This window comes from Typopeltis vanoorti, chromosome 10, assembly GCF_054136105.1.
Source record: "Typopeltis vanoorti isolate ZY-2024b chromosome 10, IOZ_Tvanoo_1.0, whole genome shotgun sequence".
In the NCBI taxonomy this organism is placed as follows: Eukaryota; Metazoa; Arthropoda; class Arachnida; order Uropygi; family Thelyphonidae; genus Typopeltis; species Typopeltis vanoorti.
Window position 1 is genome coordinate 94,747,559 of NC_143558.1, and position 19,124 is coordinate 94,766,682.

Here is a 19,124-nt window from a genome sequence, read left to right on the forward strand (position 1 = left end):
ACAAAAGTCATGGAAAGACTTTGGTAAGAACATTGAAAATAAATATCAGGAAGGTAATAAAATATTCTGGAGGCTATTGAAAAAGCCCGGAAATAGAGGAAAGAGTACTATAAAAGAATTATAGATAATAAATGGAGCAAAAACTGAGGATAAAGATTTTTTGATCTACAGAGTAATTATTTTGAAAGATTGCTAAATGAAAACAGCAGTGACTGCATGGTGGTAGGACACTCAAAAGGAATGCCATCTAGAATATTTATCTGTACTTGAAGTACAGAAAGCTATCACAAATGTGAAATGTGGAAAGGCAGATGGAGTAGACAATATTCGACCAGAAATGTTAAAAGTTTTTCCACTTGGTTATATTATACATTAAAGATGCCAAAAAATTATATTCTTTGTTTCATCCTTTATCCAAGTGTAAGCAAACAACGTTTGCACATAAAGTAACTTCATGACAGGGCAACTCGTATATAGAGGCTAATAACTTCACATCAATTGCCTTAGTATCCAATAATGCAAAGCACATATCCTTACAGACATGTATAATACTATGCATTATGGGAAAAGCCACTATACAGATCAGTTTCAACCTTTATAATGCCTCATCGGTGGGAGCCAGACCCAGAAGAGATATCAAGGTTGAAGTAATGCAGAAGTCATATTTCCACACATAAGTAGCCAAAAGGTGTCACACCTTATTATTAAAAATATTCTGGATAGATGTTGAAAGTTTTTCCAACTTGGTTATGTTATATAACTAAGTTATATTATATAATATTATATAATTACTTGGGTATCGCTTCTGGGTCTGGCTCCCACTGTCCATAATGTTATGGAAAGTGGAAGCCATAATGCATAGCATTATACATGTCTGTAAGGTTATGTGCTTTGCATTATAGGATACTAAAGTAACTGATGTAAAGTGATTAGCCTCTATATACAAGTTGCACTGTCATGAAGTTACTTCATGCACAAACTATTTGCTTACACTTGGATAAAGGATGAAACCACAACTATATTTTTTTGGCATCTTTAATTTATCAGAAATGCTAAAATATGGAGGTATAAAATATAAAAATTTTACGGTGGCTACACTACATAATTCAGAAGGCCTGGTCAGAGGGTCAAATTCCATATGATTGGAATAGAGTGTTCATGGCACCCATCTATAAAAAAGGAAAAAAAGCCGAATATGAGAATTAAACAGGAATTTCTCTACTGAGTGTTTCTAGTAAGATTTATGCAAGTATTCTTGAGAAGTGTCTAAGTAAAATTGTGGACGAAAAGCTTGGAGAAGAACAAGCTGGGTTCAGGCCAAAGAGAGGTTGTCAGGATCAGATTTTCACTTTAAGACAAATAGGTGAGAAATCATAGAAATATAACAAGCATCTGTATTTAAGTTTAGCAGATCTGGAAAAGGCATACGATAAGGTACCATGAGGAAAGATGTTCAAAACACTCCCGTTATATGGTGTAAATGAGACATTATATGAAGCAATACATAGTCTCTATTTGAGTTGTAAATCAGCATTTATAATTGAAAGAGGTACAGGAAAACAGTTTGATGTTAAGTCATATGTGCAACATATGACTTTCCTTCATATGGACCACATGAAGGAAAGCAGTATTAAACCTCATATCAAGGCTGGAAATGTTGGTCTCATATACTCCTAAATAAATCCAAGACAAGACTGAGACCACAGGATTTCCCCTGACCAAACTGAATAACTGCTGTAATAAATTTGGTATGAAAACCAGCATTAAAAAGACAAAGACAGTGAAAATAGGCAGAAACATTGAACAAATCAAATGCATCCTGAATGGAGAACCTATAGAACAAGTAAAATATTTCAGCGATTTAGACACAATTTTTAGTGATGGCAAATTAAATCCGAAAAGAGATAGCAGAAATAGTAAAGCTGGTATGGTAGGAAGTCAACTGAAAAAATGTATATGGAATAAGAGGGAGATTAGTCAAAACACTAAACTAGCTGTATACAGCTTTGTTTAAACCAATTTTAACTCATTGATCTGAGAGCTTGGTTAGAAATAAAACTCTTAATCATAAGACTGGAGACCACAGATGAGAGTCATGAGAAAGATTAGGGGACTGAACAGATGGCATGAATGGCAGAATCATATTAAAAAATGAGGCTAGTAGGAAAGAACTTGACATTGATAGTATTCAGGAACGTGTTAGCAGAGCTAATCATATGCGATATTGGTCACTTAAACTGAATTATTATTATTATTATTATTACATGCGCTCCTCCATTGGGTCTAAAGGCTCACTGCAGAAGACCCAATCTATCCACACAATCTATCACACCTCTCCTTGAACTGATTAATAGACAAAGCACTTACAAATGACTCCAGCAAACCATTCCACTCATTCACAACTCACCAAGCAAAAATTCTAGTCCTCACATCCCTACTAACCACACCTTTATTCAACTTCCAAGGGTGATCCCTTGTTCTGGCCCCTCCAGCCAAGTGCTGAAACATTTCTTTTGCATCAATCCTATAAAACCCTTTAAGCAACTTAAAATAACTTTTCTCCTATCGACCAACTTTTGCAATCCACACACCCTCAATCTATCCTCGTAGGAAACATTCCACAGGTCATGCACCTCTGAATCTTCTCCACTGCTTCCTCATTCCCAAGAAACCGGAGAACAGACTTGAGCACAATAATCCAGACCTTATAAAGAGGAATAACAACTTCTGTATCTCTACATGTTAATGTGTTGGAAGTTTTTTCCCACTTGGTTAGACTATAAAAAATTTAGTTTAATCCTTTATCCAAGTGTAAGCAAACAAAGTTTGCACCTGAAGTATCTTCAGGACTGAAGGAGTGAGGCAACTCATGATGAGGGCTTGGTCCACCTTTACCATAATGCAAAGCACATCTCCTTGCAGACATGTATAATGCTATGCATCAAGGGGAAGGGCCACTACCCAGACCGGTTTCGACCATTATTGAGGTCTCGTCAGTGGGAGCCAGACCCAGAAGTGGTGATACTAAGGCAGAAGCAATGGAGAGGTCATATTTACCTATACAAGTTGCCAAAAGGTGTACCACCTTATTATTAAATTACTCTAGATTTAGAGAAAGATGTTGGAAGTTTTTTTCCCACTTGGTAAGACTATAATAAATTTAGTTTAATCCTTTATCCAAGTGTAAGCAAACAAAGTTTGCGCCTGAAGTATATTCAGGACTGAGGCAACTCATGGTAAAGGTGGACCAAGCTCTCGTCACTCCTTGTCTCAGTATCTTCCATAATGCAAAGAAAATCTCTTTGCAGACATGCATAATGCCATGCATTAAGGGAAGGGCCACTACCCAGAGTGGTTTTGACCTTTATTGAATGTTCAAGTACAGATCAAACTTCAAAAACTCAGCATTGTTACCCTCAGCAACAGGCTCACCCTGCCACCAAGAAAAACTCTCAGAACCAGTTGGCTCTACACCGTGGCAGGCTCACCCCGCCACCAAGCAGAGCCATTCATTTGCTCATATGTCATCTGAGGAGTAACAGCAACAGCCGTGCCTGAGTTAACTTCACAGGCTACAGCATTACCCATTACCGCCCCCCTCCACCCAGGACCTGGGTGACAGCAACAGCCAAGCCTCAGTTAAAACTTCATGGGCTACAGCAGTGCCATTCATCCACCCAAGCTTCTAATCGGTTTCAACCTTCATTGAGGTCTCGTCAGCGGGCGCCAGACCCAGAAGTGGTGATACTAAGGCAGAAGCAATGGAGAGGTCATATTTACCTATACGAGTTGCCAAAAGGTGTACCACCTTATTATTAAATTACTCTGGATTTAGAGAAAGATGGAAGTTTTTTTCACTTGGTTAGACTATACTAAATTTAGTTTAACCTTTATCCAAGTGTAAGCAAATAAGGTGGTACACCTTTTGGCAACTCATATAGGTAAATATGACCTCTCCATTGCTTCTGCCTTAGTATCACCACTTCTGGATCTGGCTCCCACTGATGAGACCTCAATAAAGGTCGAAACTGGTCTGGGTAATGGCCCTTCCCTTAATGCATTATACATGTCTGCAAGGAGATGTGCTTTGCATTATGAGAGATACTGAGACAAGGAGTGATGAGAGCTTGGTCCACCTTTATTACGAGTTGCCTCAGTCCTGAAGATACTTCAGGCACAAACTTTGTTTGCTTACACTTGAATAAAGGATTAAACCAAATTTATTATGTTAATGTGTTCTTCAATAGCCAAGCAAATATTATGGGATACCTTAGCAACCTTAGCAATATATTTTTTAAACTTAAACTCTCTGTCTACCACCACTCCTAAATCTCTAGCTTCATCTATTTCCTGGAGTACAGTGTCATCAATATGATACATGGCTTGTAATCTATTTTTCCCAAAATGCATAACTTTACATTTTTTCACATTAAGCCGATTCCCATTATCTTTTGCCCATACTGATAGCCTATTTAAATTGTCCTGTAAGCTCTTCACCTTGTCTTCATTAACTATTACTTTGCCTAATTTTGCAACATCAGCAAACAACTGAATATTTCCTTTCAAGTTATTTCCTATATCATTTATGTACAAATTAAACAGCAATGGTCCAAGCACTGAACCTCGCAGCACACCACTAGTTACCTGTTTTAGCCTCAATTCTGTCCCTCCATATACCATTTTTTAATATCTGTCCAGCAACCTTATTCACATAATCAGTGTCATGTCCATCCATTTGTTCTAATTTGCATAACAGAGTTCCATGCGGTATTCCATCATATGCCTTTGCAAATCCACAAAATCATTGTGTAGGCATTTCTGTTATCCAACTCGGCTGTTCTTCTATTGTAAAAAAGTCAGTAAATTACTAAGACATGACTGACCCTTCACAAAGCAATGTTACTCTCATACAGTATCATATTTTTATCTACCCATTCAGGAATTCTATTTTTGATCATTTTTCCAGTACTTTTCTGACCACGCCTGAGATACTGATTGCATCTATAATTTGCTACAGCAGTCTTAGAACCTCCCTTGTGCAAAAGAATTATTTTGCCCTCATTCCACTCCCTTGGAATGCAAGAGCTAAGATTTAAATTAAAGAGCCTAGTCAAAGGCATTTTTTTTTAAATATTGAGCCCATACACAGGAGGTTGGTTGGTCAACCTATAGTACATTAAGTACAATCCACTACCCATGTATGGGTAGTGGGTGGAAAGAAGGAATTTGTTTACATTTGATTTGAATGACTTTAAATTGTATTCCTTGGGAAACACAGCAGGTGGGAGACTGTTCCACAGTGCAGCAGTTGCAGGGATGAAGGAAGAGGAAAAGAAACTTGTTCTGTTTGTTTCTAGGTGTACTGTGAAGGGCTGTTGTGCAGCAGCTGCATGTGTTCCAATGAGCTTAGTACTGAGCAGATTAATTATTGATGTTATTTCGGATGAGCATTTCCCATTGAAATATTTGTAGAATATACATACTGCAGAGACCATATGTCTGTGTGAAAGTGGGGGCAGAGAGTTGGTAAGGGATGGATCATTGATAAGTCTAACTGCTCTCCTCTGTATTGAATCAAGCATTTTGAGAGAGCTTTTAGGGGGCCCCACCCCATATGTGGGAGCAGTATTAAAAGCTGTGCGGATTTGTGATTTGTATAATGTTAGTAGCTGTTCGGGGGTGAAGTAGCGTCTTGAGCACAACCATTGCATCCTCAGCCTCAAAAAAACTAGGATTTCTCTTTTGCTCAAGACGCTACTTCACCCCCGAACATCAAACCTCTCCCAACATATGTTTATGTTGGGAGAGGTTTGATGTGAGGGTGATTCCAAGAAGCGAGATCTCAAACTGTCTGGAAATTTGGGTATCGTCAAAAAGGATGCTGGGAAAAAACGATTCTTTTTTATGGGAAATAGTACAGAACTGGGTTTTATTGGCGTTGAAATTTATGAAGTTATCCAAACCCCATTGTAGGATGGTTTGGAGATCGGAGTTGAGGGTGGTGGTGGTTGATGTTCTATAGGTTGAGGTGAGTTGTGAAGGATAAGGCGTATCAAATGCAAGTGAGGAGTGTAGTGTTGTGCTGTCATCTGCAAAATTGTGTATTGGATTGGAGGTCAATTGCAGTAGGTCCTTGATATATAGCAGGAAGAGGGTTGGTGAGAGAACAGAACCTTGTTGGACCCATGCATTAATTGAGTGGTGAGAGGATAGGGAGCCGTCCACCATCACATACACAGTGTGCATCCAGACAGAAAGCTGGCAATCCAACTACAGAAGTCCTGGATCAGACTGAATGATGGTAGTTTGCCTAGTAGGCCTTTGTGCCAGATCCAGTCAAAGGCTTTGGAGATATCTAGTGCAACCACTTGAGATTCGCCAAACCTCTCCTTGGCATTTGTCCAGAGATGGGTGACGTGTGTGAGTAGATCTCCTGTTGATCAGCAATGGCAGAATCCAAAACTGGCGGTCATTTATTTGGCGAGTGTCTTCAAGATAGTGTAGGAGTTGGAAATTTATGATTTTTTCCATTACTTTTGACAGGACTGAGGTAAGCGAGATAGGGTGATAATTGGATGGCAATGACTTGTTACCCTTCTTGGGAATGGGCTGAATATAGGCCAATTTCCAGTTTGTGGGATAGATTCCAGTGGACCAGCATTGCCAGTTTCCTTGTACATTCTTACAAAATCCTAGCTGATATCCCATCTAATCCCATAACCGTATTTACATTGAAATTCTGCATTATCCTAAGAACCTCCACCTCTGTTCCCACATCAGTGTCTGTCACATATGTTAAATTAGTAACCTCACTAGGATGATACACTTGCAAAGTGGTCACTCAGTAACTCAACTATTATATCTGTTTCTGTCTCCTCCTGACCATCATCCTCATTAAGGTTAATCTTCCATAGTCATTTTCCTCTTTCTTGCCACATAACAAAAGAACTCTTTGGGATTTTCTTGGCCTTTTTGGCAATTCTTCTCACAATTTGATTTTGCCTTCCTTGCCATGCTGGTAACTTTTTTCTTGCTTGAGTCTTGTACTGTTCGTGGGTTTGCTGGTCACCTTTCTTCTTATATACCCTATACAGCATTTTTTTCTTCTGCAGCTCCTCTTAATGATATTACCCATCCATCTAACTCCTATTTAATTAACCCTCCTTACCTTATGTATACAATTTAATATTGTTCCCTCAACATGACCCTTAACTATATCCCATGCACTACTAACACTTGAGAATTTAAGAGGAAAAAAAGATCCACAGGAAGACCAAGATGTAGGTGAATTGATAGAGCAAAAAAGTTCCTTGGAAAACAGAAATATAAGGTCTGATAATATAGAAATATTAATGGATAACATGCTAATCTGGAGGAAAATTGTTGATAGGTAGTTAGTAATGATGTAGAAGAAGACTGATGAAGACACCCACTAAGTCCTTTTATTTTTTTTTAATCCTCTGATTCTTGAGCCTTTCTTAAAGAAAGTTGAAAACTGTATGGCTATTAGAGAAGAGTCTGTTCCTCTAGTATCGTAGAAGATAAAGACTACCAGTATAGTTGTAAATAATGTAATGGGAATTTCACAGAACTCTGTGTAAATTTATAGATTCTTTGGCTTGTAACAGCAGTTAGCATGATAAGTAGCCTCAGTTCCAATCCTGAGAAGACTAAGCAGAAAGTGTCTATAATACATTTCATTCAAACTTAATTGTAATTTAATTACAATTCTCCTACCATCTGGATTATCTTTTTCAAGAGAGACATACTATGCATCAATTAGAAAAAAGATGAACTCTCTACAGTCCTGGAAGATAGGATCTACATTTTGAAGAAGATGAGAGTGAAGGAATAATGGCTGATTTTAGAAGTCACTCAAACACTTGTTAATCAACAATCAAGAAATGCTATATGACAGATGCTACATCTTCTTTGAAATGTTAAAAGCAAGAAGTGGATAGTGAGCTTCTCTTCTTCCTAAAATTGCTTTGCTAATTTTAAGAAGTAGATATCTGATTAACAAATGGCAAATCATTTGTGGCTTCCAATCATGTTTTTAAATGCTAATTCAATGTGTACTAGGATATTTTGCCTACTTTTGGGTCCAACGGTTAAACAGGACTTCTCCAGAGACTGTTATCTGAAGCATATATATCACAGTAAATAAGTTCCTTAATCAATACCTTTACAGATATTTAGTTTTATCCTTGTAAAATATCTTCAGTATGGACAGAAGAACACTAATAGTAATTAGAATAAAATAAGACAGTGAAGTGTGCAATAACAATGGAAATCTTTTTTTATCCTAACAATTTCATGACACGTACAGTCATGAAATTGTTAGGATAAATGCTAAGAGAATCACAGAACTTACTTAAACCTTCTTTGAACTGAAGGCAATCATTATGATTTAGTTTTGGCCGATGTGGTATGGCATCAAAAACGGTGTTCTTCTATCCTCATTTTACAAGATGTAAAATGAAATATCTGTAATATATTGATTAATAAAGTTATCCACTGTGATATGTTTCAATTAACTACAGAAGTCCCACAGGTTTCAATTGTGCTGCAGAGATTGTATCGTCCTTCTATTATATCATATTATTCAGCCAGACAGATTGATAATACAGGAATTTGTGTTTTTCAGAAGTTCTCATGCTCCAAAGATTCACTAGACCTTTCCCAATATAGGAACAACCCTTGAGATTCTCTTTTACAAATGCAAACTGTCTGTGAATTGCATGTATTCTTCTGACTAATCTGCCTGTTTTGTGGAATGAAAAACATGAGTTGAAACAGGGGGAAATATCCTGCCATCTTTGTACAGAGTAAATCTAATTCACCTAATGAAAAGCCATTATAAAAATTTCCTGCATTGACAGGATTTTGAACACACTGTCCCTTCAATAAAAGATGAAACACTCTGGGGGGCAACTAACACCCACAATGATCATACACACATGTGCATTATGAATATAGAGCAACTTGATGTGAAGTCAACTGCTATATATAAGTAGCCTAGTCCTAAGATATTTCATGTGCAAATTTTTATTTGCACACAATTCAGGGTAACAGAGTAAATCTAATTCACCTAATGAAAAGCCATTATAAAAATTTCCTGCATTGACAGGATTTTGAACAAACTGTCCCTTCAATAAAAGATGAAACACTCTGGGGGGCAACTAACACCCACAATGATCATACACACATGTGCATTATGGATATAGAGCAACTTGATGTGAAGTCAACTGCTGTATATAAGTAGCCTAGTCCTAAGATATTTCATGTGCAAATTTTTATTTGCACACAATTCAGGCCTACAGTAGTCTCATACCAGGTGATGAAATTCATCTCCCACCTAAAGACAATCAAACATTCAGTCCATGGTAGATTTGAACCCACAGCCTGTTTGTTGGAGAGTGGATATGCTAACTACTCAGCCAACTTGTTGGTGATTCTGGATGTTAGTGATTCCAAGCCAACACATTCAATCATGAGACTGGAAGAAACTATCAAGGATTGAACAAACATAGGCAGACATGATGTCCACTCCCTTACTGGAAGTGACTAAAAACCGTATTTGCATTCCAGAACAACGGTATGAGTTATGTTTTCTCACTACTTCTGGCAGACATTATGGGCAATATCTTTAGAATTATATCAGACATCATGGAAAGTGGCCCATCATTTCACCTTTTCAAGACTACACATTATTCCATACAAAGGCCAATAGACAATATAATGGACTAAATGGTAATTGTAAAAATTTATGCTTAGAATGTCTTTCATCATAAAAATTTTTTTAATGAATATTCTTATGGAAGTCTGTTTATTAAAAGTCTGTTAAAAAACAGAGGAAAATTATATAATAAATTTTATATCTTAAAATGTTCTTTAGGTCACATAATTAAAATTGTCAAGTTATGATACATGTCACTGTACTACAGTGCTCTTCTAATGACAGTTTCAATATGAAATGGGGAAAAAAATAAAATAAAATACAGGTATCCCTCGATTAACTTGGTTAATTAATCCCTTGATGTTATCACATATATCTAAATCGCATTAATCAAATCTAATAATCAATGGTAAAAAGTACAATTTGTCCCTGAATTATTAATTTACTAATAGTTTGTTTTATATGGTACTCTTTTAGGAAAGATAAAAAATAAATGCAAAGTAAATGTTTAATAAATACTTGTACCTACATTAGTTACTGCAATTTTTTTTTAATCAAAAGAAGTTATAAAGGTCATTTGAACAGTTTTAGTTTTTTCTTATTGGCATTAATTCTACGATAACAAGTAAAATGACTCTCCAGACCTCAGCAAACAAGCATTTTTTGATTAACATCTGGATCCATATCCATTACTTGCTGCTTAAGCAATTCTAAACTGCGAAATATTCCATCCAGTTCTTTAACTGTTATTTCCTTTGGAACCTCATCTTCACATTCCATTTGTTCGTTGTCTTCATATGTGCATTGTTCAATTTAAAGAAGATCGTTTTCACTGAAATCTTTTGAATTTGAATCCAATAATTCTTTAACATCTTCTGCATCAACACCATCAAAACCGAGGTCTTCATCAATTGCAACGATTTCTTTGACCACGTTGTTCACAGAATTTTGAAAACAATCTAAGTCATTAGCACATTCTGGCAGAAGGTTTTTCTAAACAGCTTTCATGCAACTAGAAGACACATGCTCCCACGAGTCCTGAATGTTCTCAATTGCGTGTTTAATGTTAAATATTTTCCAAAATTCGTGGAGTGTAATCGCATTTTCTCCCGTTGTTGTTTCTACTGTCTTTGAGAATGTATTTTTAAGAAAATAGGCCTTGAAAGTCGCAATGATGCTCATGTCCATGGGTTGTAGCAATGATGTCGTATTTGGTGGGAAAATAAAACTTTCACATTCTCACACAGATCATTAAGAGAATTTGGATGACCATGAGGCTAGCAGCCTCGTGGTGTGAGCATGATTTTGCATGGTAAATTTAAAGGCACGTTATATATATATATATATAGATAGATAGATAGATAGATAGATAGATAGATTAGATGAATTCAGTTGCATTACAAGCATGAACTTCATTGAAGAAACTGTTGCTGCAAGAAAGAATGACTGAGGTGAATGTAAGACATAAGGGAGCAAGAGGCATTGTGGAAGAGCAGGAGAGTAAGGTAAACAAGTTTGTGAATGGAGAGCAGCATAAGAGAGAGAAGGAACACAGAGTGGACAGGAAAATGAGGGCGGTCAGGGTGGACAGAGGGACACCGCATGAAAAGTGTAGATGATGTTTTCAGGAGTAGATGTGTGATGCATAAGAACAGATTAAGACAGTCAAGGATGTAGGGATGACATTTAGGTCTGGGGAGGGGTGTAATATCAGTGATGGGAATGAATAGGGATGAACAGGGGAGAGTGTAGAGGAGTCATGTCCGAGAAGTGGGGTTAGTAAAACTTCTTCCTAGTATTAACAGGACATGTTATAGAAACAGAAATGAGCCAGTATGTATGTTTAGAGATGTTAGAAATATTCAAAACAAGAGGAATGAAATTGTAGTGTTGATGGAGTTCATTTGCCCAAAACTTGTTGGTATAAGTGGTTGAAAGAGGATGGCATTCTGACAGGAATAGAGATAGAGGGATATGTAGTCATTTGCAAAGACAGACAAAGCAAAAAGGGAGGAAGAGTGTTATTGATGATTGCAGACCAGCTATGCTTATCTGGGGTGGAGATGCAAGAAGCAAATACTGACATTGGTTTGAAGCAGTATGGTACAAAATGAAAGTGGACAGGACAAAATTGTTTAGTAGGATGTTACTATAGAACTGGTAATGTGGAAGGCAGTGAGAAGGAAATGTCTAGACAAATTGGGCTGGCTAATAAGAAAAGAGTGATCACTATGGGCAATTTCAATTATGCTAATATAAACTGGAATGAAGAGACGGCATCAGGAACCAAAGAGAATGAACTTCTTGAGTTTTTAAAGGATAACTACCTTAAGCCATACATAACAAAGACCACACATGGATCAAGGGTATGATTTGATTATCTCATCAGAAGATTTTTCTTGTAAATAAAGTGTCACATCTTCTCCAGTTGGTGAAAGTGATCATGAAGTGATCACTTGGGTGGTGGCCAGCCATATCAGGACTTTTGTGAGAAAGGGATTTATGTATAACTATAAAGCAGGTGATTATGACAAACTGAGGAGACAGCTTGCAGTGATATCATTGGAAAGAGGAATTGCATGGAAAGAAATCAGTGCTGCTTGGTCACTACTCAGGAATTATCTGGCAGAGGCAATGACTGAGTGTATTCCAAAGGTCAGCAGATTAAATAAGGTAGATTTAAAATGGATGACTGAAGAGGTGAAGTGTGCAATCTGGAAGAAAAGGCATTGTAGAGGTGGCACAAGATGAGTGGAGATAAACAATTACATGAGGAGTACAAAGAGCAAGCAAGGAAAGTGACTCACTCAGTAAGGGTAGCAAAAAGTGCAGGGTGAGAAGCGGTTAGTAAATGATGTTAAAAGAAATCCTAGTGAGTTTTTTCAATATGTGGACAGTAAAAGGAAGAATGATTATGGGAAGATGATGTTGGTCAGTGATAATGGGAGAATGATAAACACTGAGGAGGATATAGTAGAAGTGTGTAATAGGAAGTTCATTCAAGTATTCCACCCTTGTGATCGTAACATAATGCAGAACTTGAAACAAGTGGGAATTGGGGGAGGAACCAATGATGGTGAGTGAGCAGGAGGTGTATAAGGTATATAAGGAATTGAGTAAACTTGATATGAAGAAGGCAGTGGGACTTGATGATATATCACAGTGTATCTTGACAGAATGTTCCAGACAGTTAACAACAGCATTAATGTCCATTTTTAATACGAGTCTTAGATTAGCCCAGGTCCTAAAGGAATGGAAAGATGGAAAAATTATTCTGCTCTATTTCATAAAGGAGGTGATAAAACTAAGGCTTCAAATTATAGACCAATCTGCTTGTATGGAGTTGTGGTCAAGGTGTTGGAGAAGCTAGCGAAGACAAGGACTCAGAACTGGGTGGATAGCAGTAGAATTCTCTTTAATGGACAGCATGGGTTTGCTAAAGGCAAATAGTGTTTAGCAATCTGATTATTTATTATAAATAATTACTTATTACTTATTAATTATAAATAATTACTTACTTATTATAACAAGGTGACGAACACATTATACAAGGAAGATGCATATACAGTGGTATATTTAGATTTTCCAAAGAATTTCAATAGACTTCCACATGACAAATTAGTAGTTAAACTGGAAACAAATGGAGTTGGATAGTAGATTAGTGCGCTGGATTGGAGATTGGCATCAACAGGTTGTTGATACCATTCAGAAGAGGAAAGTCACTGTGGTGTGCATCAGGGGTTTTTTTTGGGACTGCTGTTGTTTAGTTTGTATATGACAGTGGAAAAGGCTTAAATGGTGATATACAGTTGTTTGCAGATGATGCAAAGTTGGGGAGAGTTATGAGAAGTAGTGCAGATGTGGTAGCTTTTGCAAGAGGACCTAAATAGACTGTCTGAATGGGAGAGTGTGTGGACTGTCAGTTTAGTGCAAGGTTTTAAAATTTGAGAAGCAAAGATGGCATGTAGACTATACAACTGGTGGGGATATTTTGGAGGAGATGAAGGGCTTGGGGGGTTATGGAGGATAGGGACTTGAAATTTTGTGGATATTTGTTAAAATTGTAAGGACGACACAGTGGATTACGGAAATGATGAGGAGAATGCTGACATGTAGATAAAAAGGATGTTTTTGATTTCACTGTAGAAGACTTTGATCAGGCTGCATATGAATTGCCGTGCACAGTTTTGGTAGCCAGGTTTCAAAAGGATGATGAAATGTTGGAGAGGATCCAGAGACAACTGACTAAGTTGGTTTCTGTTCTCTGGAATATGAGGACAGATTGAGAGAATGCAAATTACAGAGCCTAGTGGATAGAAGAGAAAGGGGAAACATGATTGATACATATAAGTTGGTAAAAGGTAATTACTAGATTAGCATGGATGAGATTTTTCACATAGAACATCTGGAGACAAGGGGGAGGTGGGAAAGAGAGAGGCCATTCCTGAAAGCTGTATATGGTGGGTGTGAGCAAGGGGATGAGGAGTAGATTTTTTGCATGGAGAGTGCCGAGTGATTGGAATACATTGACTGAGAGTGTGGTGAGTGCAGGGAGACAGTGAATTCATTTAATTCGAGTTATGAGCCGGGCATGTAAGAGTGGAACCTACCATTGATGAGACTCTTAACTCTGATGCTAAATCTTCATCTCTCCAAGATGTTCAAGGTGTGATATTTAAAAATACATACAACATGCCAATGTTATTATTATTATTAATATCTGACCTCCAGATTCATCATGGGAGGTACACACTATTGCACACAACACTCATCCAACCATGCTTTAAACTGATTCAATGTGCCTACATTCACAACACACTCAGGCAATGCATTCCACTCACCAATCACTCTCCATGCAAAGAACCTTCTTCTCACTCCTTCTGTTCACACTTTCCTTACACAGTTTCCAACGATGACCTCTTGTTCTAACTTCCCCTCTTCCATTCTATGAAAAATCTCTTCCATGTCAACCAGATAACAACCCCTGACTATCATATATGTCTCAATCATATCCCTCCCCTCTTCTGCCTATTCATGAGGCTTTGCAACTTACATTCTCTCAATCTATCCTCGTACTCCATATTCCAAAGACCACTCACCACCTTTGTGAATCTTCTCTGGACCCTTTCCAACATATTCTCATCACCATGAAAACCCAGCAACCAAATGTGTGCCCATTAATCCATATGAGACCTGATCAAGGCCTCATACAATGGCATCATAACCACTCTAGTCATGCAATTTATTCAAGTCCTGTTGTAAGACTATGACATCAGTTTGGCTCTGCATTACTCTCCTCAATTTTGCATCATTTGCAAACAGCTACATATCACTAGTTAAACCCATCCCAATATCATTAACATAAAAATTGAACAACAATGCCCCTAACATATGGTATGGCTATGGTATTCTAGCCACAGGGGCATTTCAGAAAAAATAGATAGAACACTACTTAAATACAAAATTAAGACAACCTTCAACCCCCCCCCTGCAAAAAATTAAAAAATTTACTTAGCTCTTACAAAGATCCTCTTCTATATCTTGCCCGCTCAGGGGTGTTTACAAAATTCAATGTACCAAACTTACCTTACATAGGGGAAACAGGACACACCATCCTGATTAGAAAAGATGAACACAAACACCACATTAAATATCTCCACTAAAACTGGCTTGTCAGACCATGCATTCCAAATGTCACAGAATTGACTGGAAAGGCACTAAGTCCCTCCATTGCACCAAAACCTGGTTTGAAAGAAAATCAAAGAAGCCTGTGAAATGATGAAACAGCATCAAATCTGTTTTATCATTGTTTCAAATCTTGGAATAATTAATCCATCAAGAATGATGGATTAATTATTCCAAGAATTTGGAGGACCCATCTTCAACCTGTATAGCAGAACAGCCCCAAACAGAAGAAAATCTTAATACGAGAGGACTTTAGAAATTTTTTAATGTAGTTAATGTTTTTTTTTCCACCATAGGTCAGGCTAGGGTAAATGATTAACAAACATTTAGATTTATCTTACTTTTGTGTAGTGTATTGTCATGTAGCTTGTATCCTGTATATATATATATGTTTTCCTGATGATGACCTCAATACAAATCAAAACGTTGAATGTTACTTTCTTAATGATAAATACAGTAATTATTCTAACACGTGTGTTGTCTCCATAAATTCCTCACTATGAACTCTTATCCATGTGTTGTTTGGAATTACAACAATACCAAGTAGGATGATCTTCATAACTTCTTTCCTTTAGCTCGATTATTGTTTTGGGCCTTCTGATCCAATCATATATACCGATCAAATCACATAAGTAATTCTTAGTGGTATAGAAACATTTATTACCCAATCCACCATAAATTCCTGTCCTCTATCTAGCCTTGGTTCTCCAAAAGATATGTCAAGGTGATACAAGTGAAAAACCAAGCATACCATATCACTATGATATTCCTTTGCTTATTTACAGTACCAATGTCCTACAGGTTGACTAACCTCTCACATATAGGATCATCATAAAAACTATCACAATATTCAGAAAATCCATGTGGGTATATATCAACAATTTGATTATTATTATTCACTTTCATATGTGCTATGTAATTATTTTCAGAAAACTTTGACAAATAAATAAACTTCAGAGAAACAGATGGATAGACGTGATAGTTGCTATTCACTTGCAAGCATGCCTAAAAATATGTCAGTAAATCCCTATCCAAGGTCCCAGAGTTATAAAAACCTTTCTTTAAATTATTCTTATGTAAATATTCTAGAATTATAATATCATAAGAAATTTGACTTGCATTTGGCTTATTAAATACATCGCAATTTAATCTCAGAAAGGAACTGACTTATTCAGAACATATGGTAGTAACACACCATACAGCTTTTTTAATCACTGATTACAAACGGTTTGAAAACCTTAATCAAAAACTAAGCTATACATAAAAGGTATGATATCATAGTTTAACACTACCGTTTAGTTTATTTTTTATCATTATCACTTCATTTTATATATGCATAACATTTATATATTCTAACAGCTTACCTCCATCAGCCTCCAACTTATCAGGTTGAGTTCCTATTCTTATTAAATGTCTGCATCCTCGAAGAACAAAAATTTCATTTGCACACGTAGCAACACTTACTATTGAAGTCATGTCACATGAAGCAACAATAAAATTTTGATGAGGATCAATAACAAACAGTACTTGACTATCCCAAGATAACAAAAATTGATGATTGTACACTAACAACAATCCAAACTGTGGAACTGTTTTTTCTTGTGATATTTCTCTAGTTTCTGCCAAAAGATGTATCTGAGGGTGAACAAAAGAAAATGCTTTTCTCCAGAATAAGCTTTCTTCTACAGTACCATTAATGTTTGCTTTCCACATGCAAAGCTGGGGCCGAGCTGTATATATGACATTACGTGTGTTCTCAAAATTATATATAACTGCACCATATCTTCCTGTACTAAAATTTAAAAATAATAATAATAAAATAATGAAATTTACTTTCAGTATAATCATAAGTAATATTTAACATCAATAATAAACGCCACAAAAGAGATTTCACTTAATAAACTCATTCATGATATTAATATTGATGCAGATTGTAGTATAGCATTATCAAAAGTATTATTATATAGGCCTCTCCAAAAGATTTCAGAGATTCATTGAAGGAGGATCCTTTGCAGGTCATACAATACCTATCATTGAAATCATACACTACATATATATATCTTTTTTTTTTTAGAATTATAGCTGAAACAACTAAGATTATGAAGTCACTATATTATGTCTGTTAATAATGTGTGTTCTAGCTGATTTGTATGCATTCTGGGATAAAAAAAAAATTCCAGAAGGGGAAACTATGCCATCTCTGCATGACATTCATTGAAAATGCTTCCTGCCCACATTCTTATTATTATTACATGCTACATGGAGTAAGCAGACTCATCATGGGAGGTTCGTTCAACTGACAACATATTTATCATATAGAATCTTAAAATCCTTAACACTACTTGCATTAACAACACATTCTGGTAATGAATTCCATTCACTGACAATTCCCCATGACAATTTAACCCATGAATAACTTATATAACTGGAAATAACCTATAAGTGGGTATAAATAGGTGTGAGGAGATAAATAAATAAAATAAACACATGTAGTGGTAAACAAAAAAGTTTACTGATTACACTTACATAATAACAATATTACATACTCGAGTCCTCTTTTCCTGCATATTTTAGCTATCAAGCCATTCATGGTCATTGATCTTTTATTCTTAATAAGCTTGTGAAATAGAATATTTAGAGAGGAGATGGGTAGTTGGAGTTTTCAGAAGGAAGGTGTGGCAGATGAGTCAAAAATGAATGATCAAAGTGGAATGGTGGAACATAGTGTAGTGCTGTATGGAAATCTATGGTGAAAGATGTGAAAATGGATCAGATGTCAAAAATATGTCTGAGAGGAGCAATGAGAAAGACAGTGAATGAGGTTGTGGAGAGGAGAGGAAATGCAAAGGAGTTGACTATGCTGGTTGGAACAAAATGACTTGAAAGGATGTGTGGAATGAGTTAGTATGGGATTTGCAAGTGCTCCTAAATATAGTGAAGTGGAAGAGTGTATGTGTGAGAGGGAGAATTGTATTGCCAAGGTATAACAGTAAAGAGCTGAAAAGGGCAATGATCAAAAGTAGAATGATAGCTAGAATGTGCAGGAAGGGAGAACCTGAAAATGTGGATATATGAGATAAATCTGAAGATAGGAGAGAGCAGATGGTCTGCCTTTGAGTGAGGGGCATGGAGTGAAGCTGGGAAGATTTATGATGAGAGGAGGAGGAGAGCATGTAGCTAGTCAAGGAAATGAAAACTAGATGGTGGGACAATGAGTGTATGATACCAGAACTGGCATGAGATTATGGACAAGGGAGGACAATAAAGGAATATAGGGATGGCCTTGATAGGAGAAGCAGAGTCAAAAGACTTGAATGATAGGGATAATGAATTACAGAGAAGGAAAGGAGAAAATTACTGTGTTTATACACCAATGCAAGGAGGTTTAGGAGTGGGGGTGCAGAGTTTGTGACCTCAATACATATAGTCAGTCCACATATCATTGGTGTTAGTGAGATGTAGTTAGAAGGGTGTCCTCACAGGAATAGAATGTAATGATTATAGGATTTTTCAAAAAGAGAGAAAAGATGATTTTAAAAGAGTTGTATTTTCTCAAAGTGGAACTTGAAGAAAGTGGTAATGATAATGGCTTTGAGGCCATTTGGTGTGAGAATGAGGTAAGCTTAAAAGGGATACATGAGTACTGAAAGTCAGGAAAATGCTGATGTAGAGTTTGCATGTAGTTAACATGTAGTGTTTTCAAAAGCATTAATTTCATTACCATCAGGATGAATAAGTTTACTTATTATTATTATTATTA

The 19,124-nt window shown here is 36.6% G+C and overlaps 1 protein-coding gene across 1 annotated transcript in view; it reads right to left on the minus strand.

Moving 5' to 3' along the window:
• The window catches only part of LOC150102604 (tectonin beta-propeller repeat-containing protein 2), a 364,776-nt gene that overhangs the window by 238,587 nt on the left and 107,065 nt on the right, over positions 1-19,124 (minus strand). The window contains exon 6 of the mRNA XM_090398660.1: positions 16,729-17,156. Within this exon, the coding sequence (XP_090254786.1) occupies positions 16,729-17,156 (428 nt within the window). The remainder of the gene's footprint in view (positions 1-16,728; positions 17,157-19,124) is intronic.